Genomic DNA, 19,686 nt, shown 5'->3' with positions numbered 1-19,686 from the left:
ATATCTATGCAGTTTGCATATAACATCTTTTGGTTTATCGGCATTTTGTGGGGCAGAGGATAATGCTTGTGTACTCTAGCTATTGCAATCTTATCAGGTGTAAGTTCCCCCAAAATTTGACAACATTAACTGGTCACACTTAAGAGCAAGTTGGGGGTCTGATTTGTCTCCAACATACCCCTTATATGTATGTTCTGCCGACGGCCCCTATGTTCTTGATTAGAGGTCGACCGATATATCTGCCGATATTTGGCATTTTTTAATTGGATAAAAAGGTCGATATATCTTCAGCTCGACTTGCAAATGACTTCTGTAATAGAAGTAAATGCAAGTTGCCAGAGTCTTCAGTGAAGACTTCTTTCCTCTCTGGGCAGTCTGCCAAGAAAAGAGCAAAGAGATACAATGTTTACACTTATGAATGAACTGAGCTCTTTGTGTAGGAGATCTCAGTTTAACCATTTAAAGACTAAATCTTTTCTGACACTTGTTGCTTACACATAAAAATCCTGTATTTTCTGCTAGAAAATCACTTAGAACCCCCAAAAATGATATATATTTTTTTAGCAGAGACCCTAGGGAATAAAATAGCGGGTGTTACAATATTTTATGTCACATGGCATTTGCGCAGAGGTCTTTCAAACGCAATTTTTTTTGGAAAAAAGACACTAATGATTTAAAAAAAAAAAAAAACTAAAACTGTAAAGTTAGCCCTTTTTTTTTTTTTTTTGGTCCAAAAGATTTGATTACCTGTTTTTGTGTATTTAATATTTAATATATAGTTTTTTTTTTAATCTAAATTATACATACAAGTGAACTGATTGGAGGTTTGTTTTGTTTAATAAATGTTTAAATGTAAGACATTTTCTGTATCGCTTATTACTAAAGGCTGCTTTCGCACTGGAGCGGGAAGGCGTTGACGGTAAAACGCTGCTAGTTTTAGCGGCGCTATTCGGCTGCTAGTGGGGCACTTATAACCCAGCTAGCGGCCGAGGAGCAGGTTAAATACGCCTGTGAAGCGCCACTGCCAAATCGCATTGCATGCGCTTCGGCAGTGGTGCCCATTCATTTTAATGGGCAGGAGTGGTGGAGTAGCAGTATACACCACTCCAAACGTGCCATTTGCAGGACTTTTTTTTAACGTCACCTCATCCCCTCATTGTGAAAGCACTCGGGCTTTCACACAGACGGCAGGGGAGCCATTTTGCAGGCACTTTAAAGGTGCTATTTTTAGCCCAAAAGCACCTGAAAAATGCCCCAGTGTGAAAGGTGTCAGATTTTATGAGATGAAGGGGAAAAAATTTTAAATATCGGACCAAAAAAATCGGCATTATATATCGGCCAGAGAAAAACCCATATCGGTCGACCTCTATTCTTGATCATCAATTTGATCCATAAGAGAGTTCAATACTTTTTCATGATATTTTTTCATTTCCTGGGTATCTGCCATTGCTTGTAATAATCCCTTCCCGCCGAGCGTACGCAGATGTGCGTACTCGGCTTCCGGGGGTTATACCGGGATGATGCCCGCACCTGCAGGCATCATCCCGGTACCGTTTTTTTCAGCGGGTGATTGGCTTTCCAGCCATAACAACCAAAGCGGCTAAAAGCCGCTCTGCTGTTATGCCAGGGGAGCAGGAGGGGACGCCCCCCCCTCCCGCCACTGTTACCGGTGCTCCCGCTCGATCGGGAGCACCGATTCAGGCTGCGATGCCTCCGGCTGCTGGGGAGGAACTGGAACGAAGCCGTAATCGGCTTCGTTCCAGTATCCTAATAGTAAACACTGAAGCGACGTCATGACGTCACTTCCCGTTTACTCGGCTGCCAATAGCGCCGGTTTTAAAAAAAATATACGGTATTCAGAATCGCCGTTTTCGGCAACCTGAATACATTGAAGTGTAAAGGAGGGATCGGGGGTATTTTAGACCCCCGATCCCTCCATAAAGAGTACCTGTCATCACCTATTACTGTCACAAGGGATGTTTACATTCCTTGTGACAGCAATAAAAGTGATCAAACTTTTTTTTATTTTTATTTTTTAAAACAATTTATTCATTTTCAAATAAAAATTTTTTTTTTTAAAGCACCCGCCGTCCCCGCGAGCTCGCGAAGCAAAGAAAACGCATACGGAAGTTGCGCCCGCATATGTAAACTGTGTTCAAATCACACGTGTCAGGTATCGCCGCGATCGTCAAAGCGAAAGCAATAATTCTAGCACTAGACCTCCTCTGCAACGCTAATCTGGTAACCGTAAAAAAAATTTAAAGTGTCGTCTATTGAGAATTTTAGGTACCGTATTTTGTCGTCAATCCACGAGTGCGTGCAATTATAAAGTGTGACGTGTTTGGTATCTATTTACTCGGCATAACATTATCTTTCACATTATGCAAAATAATTGGGCTAATTTTACTGTTTTTTTTTTATTCATGAAAATGTCCCTTTTCCCAAAAAGTTACGTTTAAAACACCGCTGCGCAAATACCGTGTGACATAAAATATTGCAACAATCGCCATTTTATTCTCTAGAGTCTCTGCTAAAAAAAATATATATATCTATAATGTTTGGGGATTCCAAGTAATTATCTAGCAAAAAATATGGATTTTAACTTGTAAACACCATATGCCAAAAATAGGCTTAGTCATGAAAGGGTTAATATCTTGACCAGTCTCCACTTCTTCCACTCTATGACCCAGTGCTACTATGTCCTCCTTAAGCCCTTCAATAGCTTGTTTACAGGATGCTTCAACAGTAGAAATAGGTGAATATCTGCTTTAGTCTGAAGAGCTCTTACATGCTGTCTAAGGTCCCAGTCCCTATCCATCGACTTTGGCTCTGGCTGGAGTATAGTTTGTCCATTAATACATTTATAAGGCAGAAGGTTATTATACTGCACCTGTATAGTGGATATTGGTCCTGAGAGGCTAAGTTTAGGTGTTGGTTGTCCATTCTTTTCCAAATGCTGATCTCTGCTGGGTGTTATAGTCCCACTGTTTTTTGCAGCCTTATCCCCTCCAAGAGCCATTCCATACCTCAGCTTCCCTCTGTCCCTCCGTTGCCACCATCCACACCACCCCCCCCTCCCCTCGTGTGCCTTGGTCCTGCTCCAGTGGACTGCCCCTGCTCACTTTGGGTCCGCTCCTGGAATCTACAGGGCTATGGTTTATCCTTGGCCTGCCACCTTGACCCAATGTTATGGAGTTGCTGCTGGGTGTTGTAGTCCCATGTCCTCACATCAGGCCTCCCCACCCCCCCCCCCCCCCTCTCAATAATTCCCATGTAGAAAAAAAATTTGACCCCTATTTCTATCGAAAACAGGTCAACTATCTTCCTAGGCTTGTGAAAAAAGGGGTAAATATACCACAGCACAAATAACCCCCCTTTGGTGAAACCTATTACACAGCACTAGTGCACGAAAATGAATAGAAGTGCGCAATAAAAAATTCAAATATTTAAAAAATGACCAAGCATGTGGCCAGTGAAAGTTCAATATGTGCAAATAGAGTTCTAATTGCAGATATTCTTCACAGGTGCTGTTGCTAAAAAAAAAAAAAAAGAAAAGTGCTTTAATATCCACACAGGTGATCCCGTGCTTCACACCCTCCCACCAGATGAGATGAACCCCTCAGGCAATACTGCGTGTGGGCCAAACAGGCTTAACTGGTGAGCAGGGTGATGAAACGCCCAATCCAAGGTGTAGTTCTTCCTGTGATGTTATACTCAAACAGAAAGGGAGAGAGTCTACACAGTGATTTATTCAGTAAAACGAAGCATAAAACCTCAAGATCGGTCTGTTCGTTAAAGAAGCATCTGAGTTCTCTCACAACTTTGCCTGCATATCACCACCCATCGGACGTGACGTCACTGGGATTCCCGGAGTCAGCAACTGAGCCGTTTCACCCCTCCCATAGGGCGTTATCAATGGCACAGACTCATAGCATCACAGCTGAATATATAGCCATGCGCTCACGTGACCATGATGTAATTTCCCCCTGGGGGTACACGGCCTCAAGATACACCCAAGCAAGGAAACTTCCTCTTTTCCCCTTATTAGCATAGTAACATCCTCTCTGGAGCCATGGACATGTGCGGACCCAACCCTCTCGCATGACCTTGCCCTCACTTCCCTTTGGGTGTACTTGGCCTCATATACACCCAAACGGGAATACTTCCTTATTACAAATACTTTTTTTTAAAACCCCTGACAGAAAACATTCCCAGGAAAAATATCCTTTTTTGGAATTTGCATAATAAAAATAAACAAATGAAATAAAAATAAAATGATTGAAAAAAATATATAAATAATACAATTAAAATATAAAATGAAAATTAAATAGATTAGATTAGAAATAGATTGGGTATGCTCCTTGGAATGTGTAGACATGATATTTCACCCATAATCCTCATGTAGAAAATTTATACCCATAATGTTTTTACAAGCAGGTTAAATATTGTTCCTTATTAAGTGTAACCATGTTATTCCATCCATAATCCCCCATGTAGAAAAATTATTATACACACTTTTTATCGGAAATAGGTCAAATATTCTCATGGGAATGTGTAGCCATCATACCCCCCCCCCCCCCCATGTAGAAAAATTATAGCCATATTCCTATCGGAAACAGGTTAACTGTGTTCCTAGGCTTGTTTAGCCATGATACTTCTCCCATAATCCCCATGTATGATATTTCACCTATAATCCCTAGGTAGAAAAATAATTACTATTGTACAGCTGCAAGTATATAAATCAGCAAGTGAACAGTTAAACATTAGTAACTATTTCTTGCAACATTGTATCAAGCACTGCAGAAAATATGGTATTTTGAGTAACAAGGGAGTCATTCCTTGTTGTAAATGTATGTAAAAACTACACTGACATCTAGTGAGAAGTTTGAGCATTGCAGCCAATAATCCAATTATCCCATCATCCCAATATGCAGTTTGGTCCGTCCCAAAAAAAATGTATGTCACGTTATAGCTTAGCTAGGGGTCATAGAGGAGAGAATTGGAAACATTTGGAGACCAGTTGAGGTAATTTTCCAGGATGCTTAAAGTGACACTAAGCTCTGGTTTAAAAAAAAAAACATCTGGTATGCTTAACCACTTCAGCCCCAGAAGATTTGGCCGCAGAATGACCAGGGCATTTTTTTGCGATTCGGCACTGTCACTTTAACTGACAATTGCGCAGACGTGCAACGTTGCACCCAAACAAAATTGACGTCCTTTTTTTCCTCACAAATTGAGCTTTCTTTTGGTCATATTTGATTGCCTCTGCGGTTTTTATTTTTTGCGCTATAGACAAAAAAAGAGCGACAGTTTTGTAAACAAAAATATTTTGTACTTTTTGCTGTAATAAATATTCCCTTTTTTTTTAAGGCACTTTTTTCTCAGTTTAGGCCGATGTATATTCTTATTTTTGGTTAAATCGCAATAAGCGGATGTTGATTGGTTTGCGCAAAATTTATAGCATTTTTTTTTTCTAGTAATGGCGACGAACTGCGATTTTTATTGTGACTGCGACATGGCATACACATTGGACAATTTTGCCACATTTTTTGGGACCAGTTATATTTTGCTGACTGTGTTCAGCTAGTCAGTTTCATATCTATATTTTTTATATTTATATTATATATATTTTATTTTTATATATTTTTTTTTTTTTGTTAAATTTGAATAAATCTTTTAATGTGTTTTTTTTTTTTTTTTTTTTTTATCGTTTTAATATGTTGCCTAAAAAGTCAATTTAGGGGGAAATTCCCTGGGAGGTGATTCTAACTGAAGGGGGAGTAGACTGACTAGATGAAGTGACGGATCATAGCTAATAGGAACACACAATCTGTCATTCCTCTCAGAACAAAACATGGATTTGTGTGTTTACACACACACCTCAGTATTCTGCCCCTCATGCTCACGATCGCTCTTGGCCAGCAGTCATCGCGACCGTCAGCCACAAGCATTGGCACCCCCGCTGTGCAGCAGGCGCGCACCGATTATGTCATCGGCACATGCAGAAATGGGCGCCCGTGCTATTTCTTCAAAAGACAGTGCCATGACCGGTGGCTCCTGCGTGCCTGCACGGCTGGGACGTCACATGGCTCTGGCCAGTCACAGAGCTGGAGTCCGCATCCCCTGAAGAAAGACGGGAAAAGGTGGATACGGCCTGCAGTGGGTAATGGCGCAGGCTTCATTTTGCATGTAAGTGCCACTAACACATTATGCCTTTACTTTGGGGGGATGGAAAAGAAAAAAAAGATGGTGATGTGTATGGTTTATTTTTGGAGACTAAGCGTATAGTTTTTGTCACCTAAGAATGCCCCTGCAGGGGTGGTGAGGAATGCTCTTTTGGGTCAAATACATGGTACTGGATTTGTGTATACAATATGTACATATGCATATACAGTTGTGCTAGATCGAATGTGATTGCAAAGTTGACTTCACGAAGGAACATGAATCATTTTCGCTTTTACTTTGTATTCCTCAGTCAGTTACTTTGAATTTTGTATTTTATGTTTGTTATTTATTTTTATTTTTTATCATAGTACTTTTGCTGTATACATTTAAAGCAAGTTTTGCAATTGTTGCTATACTCTGCACTCAGTTTACCAAGTATTGTGAATTAAAATGCATATATCTATACTTTCAGCAAAGCAGAAGTTGGAGGACAGACTGGCAGCAGCAGCCAGAGAGAAACTAGCGCAGGCAGCCAAGGAATCTAAAGAGAAACAGCTACAGGCTGAACGAAAAAGGAAGGCAGCACTTTTCCTGCAAACACTAAAGAATCCATTAGAGGTGGAATCGGGAAGGACAGAGGAGAGCAGTTACAGCCAAGAGGTCTGTTTATTATTTTGCTTAGAATGTGTTACTATGAATTCTGTAAGCTTTTGCACATTTTTGTACAATTTGTCTGTTCAGTGGCTAATGCAGCTCTGATACTTATTTCAAGCATGATTCCGCAGAAAAGCAGTTCCAAGGTTTGAAATGCACAAGTTCCCAATGTGTTGTGGTAGTGGATGGGATGGTATAGCAACATAAAGTCTTAAAGTGGAGTTGCCCCCCAAAAAATAAAACCACTTAAAAATCTTAAAAAAAATCAAAAAAAAATAATTGGCAAAAAAAAAATTTTTTACTCACCTCTAAATACCGGTTGCTAGGGGGTCCCTCGTAGTCTGCCTTCTTCATTGCCCGGGCTGGTGACATCACTTCCCCTCGCGCCGCACATTCACCTGGGACCTGTCACGTGTCCCAGGTGACTGTACGGCGTATCACGGCGCCCTGCGCCGCTCGCGCATGCGCAGTGGGTGCCCGGCTGTGAAGCCACAGCCGGGTGCCCACAGTATGCATGACGGCGCCGCGAGCGGAGCGGGGAGCGAGGGGGGGGCTTCGTTCCCCCGCATCGCTGGAACCCGGGACAGGTAAGTGTCCGATTATTAAAAGCCAGCAGCTGCAGTATTTGTAGCTGCTGACTTTTAATTTTTTTTTTTTAGGGGGTACCCCACTTTAATAGTATTTAAGGTATAAACTTAAAGGATGAATTGTATACCTTCAATCTTGGTGATTCGTTCCCTTTTAAAGGAGCAGCTTTATTGTTTTTGTTCATTTACCCCCTAGAGTGCCATCCGTTGGTTTACACTTTTTTATTCTTAATAGGATTTACTTTTAGCACGCGTGCCACAGTTCTTGCCACTATTGAAAGACATCCATTTTGTTCCTCCTAAGAGGTTTTCCCTTTTATATCCCATTGGATGAAAAGTTTGTTATAAAATGATGCATGCCAGCAGTAGATGCAGCAGTCTCTTCCTTGACCACATGCCGACCAGCCACACTGCGGCAACATGGCTCGGCTGCGTGACTGGCCACCATGGTACATTGGTACCATAGACAGCCACTAGGGGCCATGTGTGCGGCACGGGAAACGCATGCCCCCTGCTCGCACATGGAGCCGATGCGAGTGCCGATGGTCGCAGTCACCGCCGGGCTCCTGCAATCGCTCAGGGCACACAGAATCGTAAATCTGTGTGTGTAAACAGTTTCCAGTTCTCTGAGGGGAGAACAGACAGATCGTCTGTTCATACAGAGTATGAACAGACAATCTGTCATCTCCCCTGCACAGTCCCATCCCCTTCAGTTAGAACATGTACTAGGACACACTTAACCCTTTCACTGCCCCCTAGTGGTTAACCCCTTCACTGTCTGTGACATTTTCACAGTAATCAATGCAATTTTATAGCATTGATCGCAGTAAAAATGTCAGTGGTCCCAAAAATGTGTCAAAAGTTGGCAGCCCTTTCGTGCAGGGCACCATACTTGATCCTTCACCATGACAGGGTGTTAAGATCTGTTCCATCCCTTTTGCCAAAAGTGGTGTTGCCTTTCATTTAAATCAGGACATTATTTTGCCTTTTTTCTCTCAGCCTTGCTCAGCGTAAGACTGCACTCATTGGGCATTGTCCGGGCCTCCATGGCTTCCATTACCAATTAGGTCCATCTATTGATCATTCAGGCCTATGGTCTGAAACGTAAAGCTCCTCCCTTTAGGGTGAGAGCCCATTCTACCAGGGGTGTAGGAACCTCCTGGGCTTTTCACCATCAAGTATTTAGGGCTCTGATTGATACCTCGTCTTCAGTGCATATGTTCACAAAATTTTATCAAGTGGTGGTTCGAGCAGCCGAGGATTTGGCTTTCAGCCACAGTGTACTGCGGGCTACCGTATAAGTTCTAATGGCTAATGTTTGGCAGGGTGTCTCCATCCCTTCAAGGCTATTGCTCTGGGATGTCCCAGTAGGTAATGAATATTAGTCTGACCTTGTGTCCCATGATGTACTCAAAGAAAAGGAATTTACAGGTAAGTATGATGAAAAAATCTATTTTTTTTTCCTTTCCACCTAGGAGCCTGTCGCTTGCTTGCTTTCTGGTGGGTTGGACTGCAGTGGGTGGTTTCTGTGCAGATTGTGCACAGTTCACCATATTGCCTTGGGGCATTGGTCCTTGCATGTTGAATTCTGACAAACAGCCCAATGTCCCTTCTTGAGGCAGGGCTATGGTGGGCAGTGACCCCACCTTTTTTGTCTTGGGCATTGCCGTCCCTCTTCTGGCTAGTCTTGTGCTCAATTGGAGCTATGGGGCAGATATCCTCTCCCCGTGCTCTGTTGACACGGGTGGGTGGAGACTGGGGTGTCATCACGTCTGATGGTTTTGGCTGTTTCTTTCCTGACAGTCTTTTCTCTGGTTGACCACTTTTGTGCATCAGACACTGTTGGATCCTAGGTGCGGTGAGTGTCCATGCCACAGTCTGCCCTTTATTGGCGGAATCCTGCCACTGTTGCTGCGTAGATGGATGTTGGTGATCACTCTCGTCCCCTCTTTGCAAAGTGTATACACCTTAAAAAAATGTGTTCCTCCCCATTTGGTGCTCAGCAGTGACGTCCAGTGGCTTCCTGTCCTGGGCTTCAGAGGCGGCTCCATCCAAGGCGAACTGTGTTCCATCATGCAGCTTTGAAGCAGCAACTTCATAGCTTTCATCTACATCTTTGTTTTGACCATTTCCTACCTTGGCTACCAGCTTCTTATTACCTTCTTGTTTCATTGATTATTTCAGTACCGAATATTTTAATACTAATCATTTACGCTGATTTCTAGTGCGTGATCCAGTTGACTGTTTTCCACTCCTGTCACTGTACAGTACTCCCTTGGGCCAACTCGGATTTTTGTTGTCGGCCCAGGCATTTATTGGGGAGCAGTGACCCATTCTCCGGGTGGTGAGCGCAATGTTCTGATGGGTTCCTATGTCAATATTCTTTTCTAGCGGATTCATGCCCTTTTTGGTACACAGTAGCCAGCTAGCTTTTTCCTTATCCCGCTTATTTTGCTGACCTTATTTTGAGGAGGCCCACTGTCCTCTTGTAGTGTGCCCTCCTTTCTTTAGGTGAAGGGGCCAACTGTGACACTAGTGGAGAGGATTCTGCTTTCTCAAGAGCTGGAATCGGTCGCCCACTCTAGTTTTATGTTTAAGCCCTGGCCCTTATGTCTCTGGTTAACGTGGAACTTGTGGACCTTTTGGTCCAGGGCCTCAAATTAGTTTTTGATTCATCCTCGGATGTGGCCTCTTTGCTTATAGGCTATTCATCTCGGTGGTAGTGCTCAGCCTATTTCTTGACCCTAAGGTTGGTCTTTGGACCAGACAACTGTAAACATATAATGGATGGCGTTATCAAGAATCTTACTGGTGGGTACCGTACCTCTTTCCTGCAGTCTAAAAAGGGGCTTGGAACCTCACCACAAGCACGGTCCTTCCTTCTCTGTACACAATATTTTTTTTCCCCCCATTCCCCTGGTTCCTCGGACTAAGGACCCTAGCCCTTCAAGACACTGGGAGGGTGGTGCAAAGCTACCAGCAATCAGTGCCTCATAGGCATTCCAACATCGGGCATCTGTCTCAAATTTTCAAGTTAGCCACATGGTCATCTGTGCACTCATTCACCAAGTTTTACATAGTTTGTGTTTTGCATCTTCGGATGCTAGGTTTGGCCATGTGGTTTTGCAGGCGGCTGTTTTTGAGGCTCCTTGTTTTCACTTCTGGGGTAAGGTGGGGTTTTCTGGTTGGGTGTGTGTTTTTGCTTGCCATAAAAAAATTTCATTTTACTACTTTGTGACTAACTGGCATGCCTATACTAGAGAGGGGATTTATACCAGCTAGGACTGCCCATTGGTCTACCCATTGGTGTTGCTGTGTGTTTTTTTTTTTTTTTTGCCTAGTGTTCTACTTTCGTAGGTGCCACTATGTAGCCTAATAGTAAAGGCTAGAAGAGCTGTGTCCATCAGTGAACGCAGAGAAAAAGATGATAAACAAAAAATCCCATTATTGGGTGCTTTTTTGGTAAACCATAGTTGCGTACTGTTTTACTTTTTAAAAGCAAACTGGAAGATGGTTTAAAAAAAAGCTGCCAAGAAAAAGTGGTAAATGTCTGTGTTGTAACTTATTGGTAAGTATGATTTGATGCAGACTTCATAATTTACCCACTTCACTGCTACCATACTTTTATGAATGTGTGTTTGACTCATTGCTCCTTACAGACCATTCTCAATGAATAGTGAGAATCTCCTGCACAGTTTGCCTTGCAGTGGCTCCCTGAAGAGTCCCATTAGTTTAGAATCCATGCCCTTGTCTAGTTTTTGCAGTTTCAGTAGTGCGATCCTCATCTCTTGTGTTATAGTAAGGAGTTTTCTGCAGCCATTTCTGGTTTGTGTTATGTGCTCTTGGGTGCTCTCATTGGTTTGCAATGTCTGGGATGCAACAGTGAATTTGGGTACACGTTGTTTAAATGAGTGAGTAATTGACAAACTTCATCACCGCACTGAAAATAATCACCTGGTAATAGGGATTAGACTGGTACACGATGAAGGGGTCACTATTAACCATTTTAACAGTAGATTTACTGCTAGGAGGTGGCAACTACTATCTGTGCGTCTTTGAGCATATGTACACTGGCGTGGCCCCTGGAGGTTCAGCGGGCACAAATCAGTGACTGCCTTGTCCAGTGGATCACTGTGAGCGGCCAACGTATAATGTGATTGCTATGACCAAGCATAGCGATCACATGATTGCAATGTAATCAAGAGTCATGAATGGCTTCCGTTCATGACTGTTTTGCTTACTATTTTGATGCTGTTATTGGCCCACAGCTATCACATGAGCCAATCACAGTGCCCTGATTAGCTGTAGCCAATTGCAGATCACAATAGTAAGCAAGAATAAGTCATTCATGACCGCAAAAACTATTGCTTATAATGGTGTTTAAACCAACCCCCACCCCAGCGTACAGTGTTGCATGACTGAGTAATTGCCAGTTAACATAGCACAGTGCTGAATAGCAAAAAATGCCCTGGTCATGAAAGGTGTAAAACTTTCCCAAAGTAAACTACATTTACTTTTTGGGAGCAGGTACCTAGATTTGATCAAGTAGGCTATCCAAGTGGAACCAACACGGTTGAGGACATCACTGTTTCCTTTGACAGGGAAGTGTCCTTTTACTACTGCCATTGGCTCCCACTGCTGTCAATTGCAGACAGTGCAGACAGTGTGGGCAGGGCTGAGCCCTGTTCTGTGCGTCAATAGACACACAAAGCTGGGCTTGGGAGCGAGCATGTACGAGTGACCCCATAGCAAGCTGCTTGCTATGTGGGCACTCAGCAGGGGGACCTGGAAAGAGGACGATGCAGGCTGTTCTGTGCAAAACTATTGCACAGAGCAGGTAAGTATAATATTTTAAAAAATAATAATTTAGTATTACTTTAATAAAAAAGCCTTTGTAAAATGTTAACATTCTAAACTTCTCCATATTCTGACAAGAACCTGTTTGAGGGCCCAATTGTTTTACTTTGAATGCGCAAGGAAAAATCTCCCTAGTAATATAACATGACTGGCACCACACATTCAGTGTTTTATTTAGCAGTTAGGCTGTCAGGCATGTCTTATTGCTTTTCACTGTGCCAAATGTTTGTTGAACCAATCTGTATATTTAGTGTTGTTTCCAGAGCAATTGTGAGGAATGTAGATTATTAAATGGACACTGTTACAAATCACAAAATAATTTGTCTACCATGATTGCTAGGTTATTGTAGTTTGTCATACAAAATAAGCTAAATTTTAACCTTGCATTGTGTTGAAGGTTACATGCTGAAGAAGATGAGCAGAAGCCTTTATGCCTGTGTTAGGAGACTCACTTCTTACTGCTGACTGTGATCATCTTTACTTTTAAGACGCACAACCTAGGTTTTTCATAGGCTTGGCTACAGCTATTTGTTAAAAAAAAAAAATTGGATTTCTGTTTCTGGTGAAAATCACTAGATAAAGCCCATATGCACTTTACCTGTATTTCTTGGCACGCAGGACAAGCTATAATGTTTTGGGGGGGGGGGGGAAATTTGGTAAAGGTGAGCTATGCCTTTGAGAGTCTGTAATCTTCTGAGGGTTTTCCATTCGACATCGAGGCAAAAGTATTAAACCTCAAAGCCCGTTTATAAATCTAAAAATCTTTCTCATCAAAAATTTATCACAATGTAAAAAGCCAGACGGTCTGTTATTTTTCAACTTTCTTTAGCAGAACAAGTTGACCAAAAAAAGTGGCAGTTAGAGGGTTGAGACAAACCATTTATTGAGAAACCCACTGATTTAATGGTTTCCTAAAAAAGTTTCATTAGGGGCCAGTTCACACCACATGCAGTCCAGTGAGTTTTTTTCTCTGCATCAAAAATTTATGGAAAGTAGGTTATAGGGTTTGCAATTCTAGTGTGTTCCAGAAAAAAAAGGTAGAACGTGCTGCCATTTTCCTGCACTGGACTGTATTGGAATGCATCAGAAATGCGGATAAAAAAAGCATCTGGAATGCATCCAGTCTGCGTTTCTATGGTGTAAACTGGCCCTAAATGCGTGCCTTGAATTGGAAATGTTATGGTCCATTCACACCAGCAACACCACATTACAGAGCAGCAGCTGGTGTGTGGCACGGTCCAGACCTGCCCAGTGTTGATGAACCAATCTTGGTGCATCAGCGATCAGTGGTTCCGCCCACCTTTACATCACTAGTTATGTAGATGTTGAGAGGAGGGAACCAAGGAGAGCAGCGGGAGATCAGCACTGCCAGGACTGTTGGTTTGAAAGAAAATTGAGCAGATTTATTTTCATCCAGGTGGTGTTTGGCACAGCAAGATAGTTTGGAAATACATTTGAAGTACAACTGTTATTTCAAGTTTAACTTTTGTGACCGTGTCACTGTAAGCACAGTCATCTTTTCATAGTTTAAAAAAGGGGACATATTTTGTGCCCTTCTTACCTGGTTTTCTCTAGTGTACATAGCTTATTTTTCGTAATGTTTTAAGAGTATTCACGCGTTTTGCATTTGTCAGTCTTTTTATTTTTATTTTTTTTCCTGTGTACATGTGAATACTGAAGTGCAATCATCATCAAAACAAAGGATTTTTAGTGAACTTAAGTGTTGCATAAATATTCCAGCAATAACTTTATCTCAAATACACTGAGCAATCAGTTTTGCGATGTCAGAAATGTTTTCTCCTTGAATTTATTGTGCATCGCATCAGCTTAATAAGGATTGGCTTGGATATACTCAGTGTGTGAGGTTTGTGTATAATTTGTGTCCTCACCTGGCTCATCAAAATCATTGATACTCAAAGCAATTAGGAACAACCACGACAACTCTCTAAAATGTATTCTGCCTTCTATTGATTTTGTGTGCGCTTGAAAAGAACTGATGGATGAGGCAAAAAGAAAGCCAGTTCTTTCGGGAAAATTAACTCAAAACTCTATTTGAACAATTTTTCTGACATTAAAGTGGGGTCATTAAAGCAGTTAAATACACTGCTACCTCAATGTAATATTTTTACCACATTGTAGATTAAACTGCTTTATTTTTTTATAAATTGCCAAATAATTTTATGGCCCAAGTTTTATTTATTGTGTCCAAGCTACAGTAGAACCATGATATGAGTATTGTTTCCAGGTGTGCCTCAATGCGTTCATGTTCTTTTTTTTCTTTTCTTTTTAAACCGGTAAAGTTTATTAAGCTTACCAGAATTGATGTACAAGTTTGGCAGTATATAAGCACATGCATATATGAGTATCATACATGAAACAATACAAATGTATACATGAGAGCGTAATCTATTGTGATGTCTGTTTTATAGTGCATAATAGGCGAACCTAACTACTATATATTCGATTAACCGGTTCCTGACCAGCGCACACCGATGTACGTCGGCAGAATGGCACGGGCAGGCATATTGGTGTACAGGTACGTCCAATCTTCAATGCCGCCCTGCCATTGCACGTGCCGGTCGGGATCCCCATGTCGTGGGTCCCGCGGACTCGATCACCGCGGGCATACCCGCAATCGTCTCACGGGATGGCTGAATGGAGGAAATGCCATGTAAACAGCATTTCTCCATTCTGCCTAGCAACTAGTGATGCTGTTCTCTGCTCCATGTGATTGGAGCAGAGATCAGTGTTCACTAAATGAAAGCCCAACCCCCCCCCCCCCCCCCCCACACAGTTAGTAACACACCCCTAGGAACACTTAACCCCTACACTGCCACCCACTTGTTAACCCCTTCACTGCCAGTGTCATTTACACAGGAATCACTGCATTTATATAGCAGTGATTATTGTATAAATGACAATGGTCCCAAAAATGTGTCAAAAATGTCCGCTGTGTCCGCCACAATGTCGCAGTCACAATAGAAATCGCTGATACGCGACATTACTAGTAAAAAAATATTTAATAAAAACCATAAAATTATCCCCTATTTTGTAAACCCTATAACTTTTGCGCAAACCACTCAATAATCGCTTATTGCGATTTTTTTTTTTTTGTTATTTACCAAAAATATGTAGAAGAATACGTATCGGCCTAAACTGAGGGAAAAAAATGTTTTTTTATATATTTTTGGGGATGTTTATTAAATTGTCGCTCTATTTTTGTTAGCGCAAAAAATAAAACCCGCAGAGGTGATCAAATACCACCAAAAGAAAGCTCTATTTGTGGGGAAAAAATACATCAATTTTGTTTGGGAGCCACGTCGCAGGACCGCGCAATTGTCCGTTAAAACGACGCAGTGCCGAATCACAAAAAGAGGTCTGGTCTTTGACCAGCAAAATGGTCCGGTCTGTAAGTGGTTAAGCGTTACATTGATGATGGTGAGCAGGTGGTATTGCTCTAGGGCAGGCAACCTGGGGCCTTCCATATTTTGCAGAACTAAAAGTTCCATCATGCCCCTGTAAGTAATTGTAACTGCCAGCCTTGCAATGCCTCATGGGAAATGTAGTTCAACAACAGCTGGAATGCCCCATATTGCCTACCTTCTCTGGGGACTATAGTGTAAAGCATCTATTCTTCAGGAAGAGGTAGGAAGGAAAGGAGTAAAGGAAGGATGGGATAAAGAGTAGTAAAGAAATGGGGAAAGAGGGGAGGAAAGAATGCATCAAAGCCATTCATTAGTTCTTGTATTCTATATGTAAGACCAGAGAAATTTGAACTGCAATTCATGGACTTGTCTTAAGCCGGGTACAAACTAACCCAGCAGGTTGCATGAAAAAAACTGACCGCTCGACATGTGAGGTTAGTTCAGCAATCTCCCCCGCTGAGTTGTTGTGTTCTACCCCCCCCCCCCCCCCCCCCCCCCAGAAAACTCCAATCGGCGCTCTCCATCATTGGCTGAGAGCACTGATTGAGAGTCGAGTGGCTGCTAGTTTACCAGCATTGAAAGGCTGGCTTCTGTCAGACAGACAGACATACACAGGACAAGTGTCCGCCTTTTCTTTTTCTTTTTCAACCAGCACAGTGGTCTCTACCCATTTTGTTTGCATTTCTAAATGTAAGTTCTCATATTAGAATCTGTCTACACCACTCTAAGACTGATGGATGTCTCGTTCTCCAAGTTGATATAAGTTGTTGAGTGATGCTATATTGTTAAACTTCATGCTTCAGCCCATTCTGACCAATTCAGTCAATTTTTTGGGGGCGTTTCTATACCAAATGTGCGAGTTTGTAGATTAGTAGAAAAGTTGGGAGGGGGGGTTTAGGTAGTTTTTCATCTTGGAAGTATTGGTCCTTTAGCATAAAAAGCAGCATAGCAACCACTTTCCGATTCCCAAGAGGATAATTAGAGGGTCCACTCCTGATGGCAGCTTTCCCACTGTATTGACATCCATCGTCACATCTTGGCAAAAGATCAGTTTAAAATATAAATGAAAGGCAAAACATTTTGTGTATAGATATGAAGACATTACAAATACCTAGGGCTGCAACTAACGATTATTTTCATAATCTATTTGTTGGCCGATTATTGTTTAGATTAATCGGGTAATAACCTTAAAAAAAAAAGTGTTGTATAATTTAGTTAATATGTAAAGTTTAAAAAAAATAAAAAAGGCAATTTATTCTTAAATATCTCTATGCAGTGGTAAATATAAACCAACTATATGGTTAGGGACAGAAGACATATACTGTATATACTATTAGAGGAGATATACTGGATTCACTATTAGAGGAGATATACTGTATATACTATTAGAGGCGATATATATTATATACTATTAGGATATATCCTATTAAAGGGTGAATATGGTAATTATCAACTTCAGAGATAATTTTTTTTATTAAAAAAACAAAAAAAGTCTTTAAAAAAAAATTCATTTTAGGAACGTTCGATTTTATAACCGTTAGTGAGGTCAAATCGACGTTCATTTTCAATCAGAGTGACAGGAAAATTTGGAAATAGAAAATTCTTGGTCAAAAGGAATTTTTAGACAGTTTGTGGTTTTCGTTCAGAAATTACAATCATTTTAAAAACGGAATGTTAAAAACAAGTGAAAATTTCAAACAACATTCTTTCAGCAAATGTACTAAGATTTTTCGGATGAATATTCTCGTCTGACTTTTGATCCATTTGGCCATCAAAAGGCTCGGTACACACCTATGCAGTTTGCTTTTGATCTGTTTCTGCAGTGCTTTTTGCTGTGCGTTTTGATTTTTGCGCACGTGATTTTGCTGCGGTTTACGTTTTTGCCTTTTTTTTTTTTTGGCCAATTTGTTGGGCAGATTAAACACAAATTGCTGCAAAAAACGCATTACATGCCTTTCTGCAGCCTCTCCATTGAAGTATATTGAGCCAAAACAGTACTGTTTTGCATTAAAAAAAAGTCCCTGACCCTTTTCAAATACGCAGTGGCTGAAAATGTGTCCCATAGGAAACCATGTAAACAAACTGTATTGCGTTTCTGCAAAAAGCACCAAAAAAAAAAACATAGATGTGACCCAGGTCTAAGACGTTTAGTAACATAATGGGGTTAAAAAAAACTAAAATGAGCCCTTTATAGTACAAAAAAGTAGATAATTACTACTGTAAGGCTGGGTTCACACTGCTGCGGGGGGAGATCCGGATGTGATTCGCACCGCACTGCAGTGCAAATCACATCCGATCTCCGTAGCGATGCGAGTTCAGCCATACAGATAGTATGGCTGAATTCGCATCGCTCCCGCAGCAAACTCGCACAGGACCCTTTTTTTGGTCCGCAACAGAATCGGATCGCATGGGTGTTCACACCATGCGATCCGATTCCTGTGCGAGTCTGCAGATCGCACTGCGATATGCGGACAGATCTGGGGGTGTCATTAACATTTCATTGACACTCCCAGCCGTTCGCATAGGGCAGTGTGAACTGCCGGCGGGAGTCATGCGATGCGGGAAAACGCCGCGGATTCGCGGCGTTCCCGCATCGCTGTGGTGTGAACCCAGCCTTAGGGGTTAATTTTTTATTTTATTTTTTTATTACTGTAGAACTGTGAGTAATATTTACAGTAGCGATTATTTGCTTATTTTGTACTATAAAGGGTTAATTTTATTTTTTGTAACCCCATTATGTTACTGGTCGATGAATCGATTATGAAAATAGTAATCGATTAATTTCATAATCGACTGGTTGTCGATTAATCGATTCGTTGTTTCAGCCCTACAAATACCCTTTTTCCTCTGATCACATACCCTTTGTTGTCCGCTGCATATAGAGCTCAGAGCTGGGGGAGGAGAAATGGTTGTACACTGGTTCTCCCTGCAAATGGCTGTGAGGGGGGGAGAGGGTTGTGTCAGGGCGAGTTTGATCATTGGAGGAGAGCAGGCCAAGTGTCCCTCTGGCATAATGTGTTGTAGGGTTTTAATATCAAATCTGGCCCATAGAATATGGTCAGTTAGGGAATGAAAGTGGGGTAGAGAGGGAGTAAATGGAGGCAAAGTTTTTTCATATCACACCATTCCCTGACCTGCTTCCTTTCGATATTGGTAGCCCTTATGGAAGAGATAATGTCCGCATCTGAACGAGGGCCGCAAATTACAAGATTACTCAATTCAGAATAAGAACCCAGTAGTGCGGCCTCAACAGTGACAGCTGGGTCAGTTCAGAAAACCACCAACAGACTAACTAAAACTTCTGCTTAATATTTCTAGATGCGTGCCGACCTACCTTTTAGAAAGGGGTAGGTGTAAAGTTGTCTTTACTACCCTAGGTGTAACTCCTGCCCTTTTGAAGGGGGAGATAACCTGATCTAATGTATTGAAGATTATTTTAGGTATTGGGGTAGGAGTTTGCATAGAGAGGGAAGGATGGAATGTAAGGAATTTAGGGAGAAAGGTCATTTTTATGAGAGTGATCCGTCTCAACGGGTCAGTGGTAAAGATTTCTTTTAAGCATATTTTTGGATTACTGTTGAAGTAATGAATTGAGATTATCAGTAATATATTGGAAAATGTCACACTGAGTTTCAACTCCAGTGAGAGGGTGTTGGTAATTAGTTGCAGGGTGGAAGGGTCCAATGAAAACAGCAAAGAGCTGTCCCAAGTAATTTTAATGCACAAGAAGTTACTATAATAATCAATCTGTATGGCTTTCAGTAAGGAGGTGGTGGCACCCCTTAAAGTGTTTGGTAAAAAAAAAAAAAGTGTTCCTGTTCTCTGTAACCCTTTCGTCGCCAGGTTCGTACATCACATGACAGTGGGGGGGAGGGGGGGGTGTATTGCACACAGTCCGGTGGCTGCAGCCACCAGGATTGTGTGTGAAACTGATGGGTAGATTCCTGCCTGTCAGGTGAGAGCATTCATGTGGCAATGCTGCTGCCCGATTCTGCTCA

At 41.7% G+C, this 19,686-nt stretch overlaps 1 protein-coding gene across 4 annotated transcripts in view; it reads left to right on the top strand.

Annotated features, from left to right (window-relative positions):
- Positions 1–19,686, top strand: part of SFSWAP (splicing factor SWAP) — a 222,696-nt gene that overhangs the window by 137,406 nt on the left and 65,604 nt on the right. For all 4 annotated transcript variants that reach the window (XM_077461776.1, XM_077461775.1, XM_077461774.1 and 1 more), the window contains one exon: positions 6,638–6,825. In XM_077461776.1, the coding sequence (XP_077317902.1) occupies positions 6,638–6,825 (188 nt within the window). The remainder of the gene's footprint in view (positions 1–6,637; positions 6,826–19,686) is intronic.

The sequence above is a fragment of the Lithobates pipiens genome, unplaced genomic scaffold (genome assembly GCF_037356315.1).
Source record: "Lithobates pipiens isolate NorthernLeopardFrog02 unplaced genomic scaffold, aLitPip1_a1.2 Scaffold_3, whole genome shotgun sequence".
NCBI lineage: Eukaryota > Metazoa > Chordata > Amphibia > Anura > Ranidae > Lithobates > Lithobates pipiens.
This window is presented reverse-complemented; position numbering and strand designations above follow the sequence as displayed.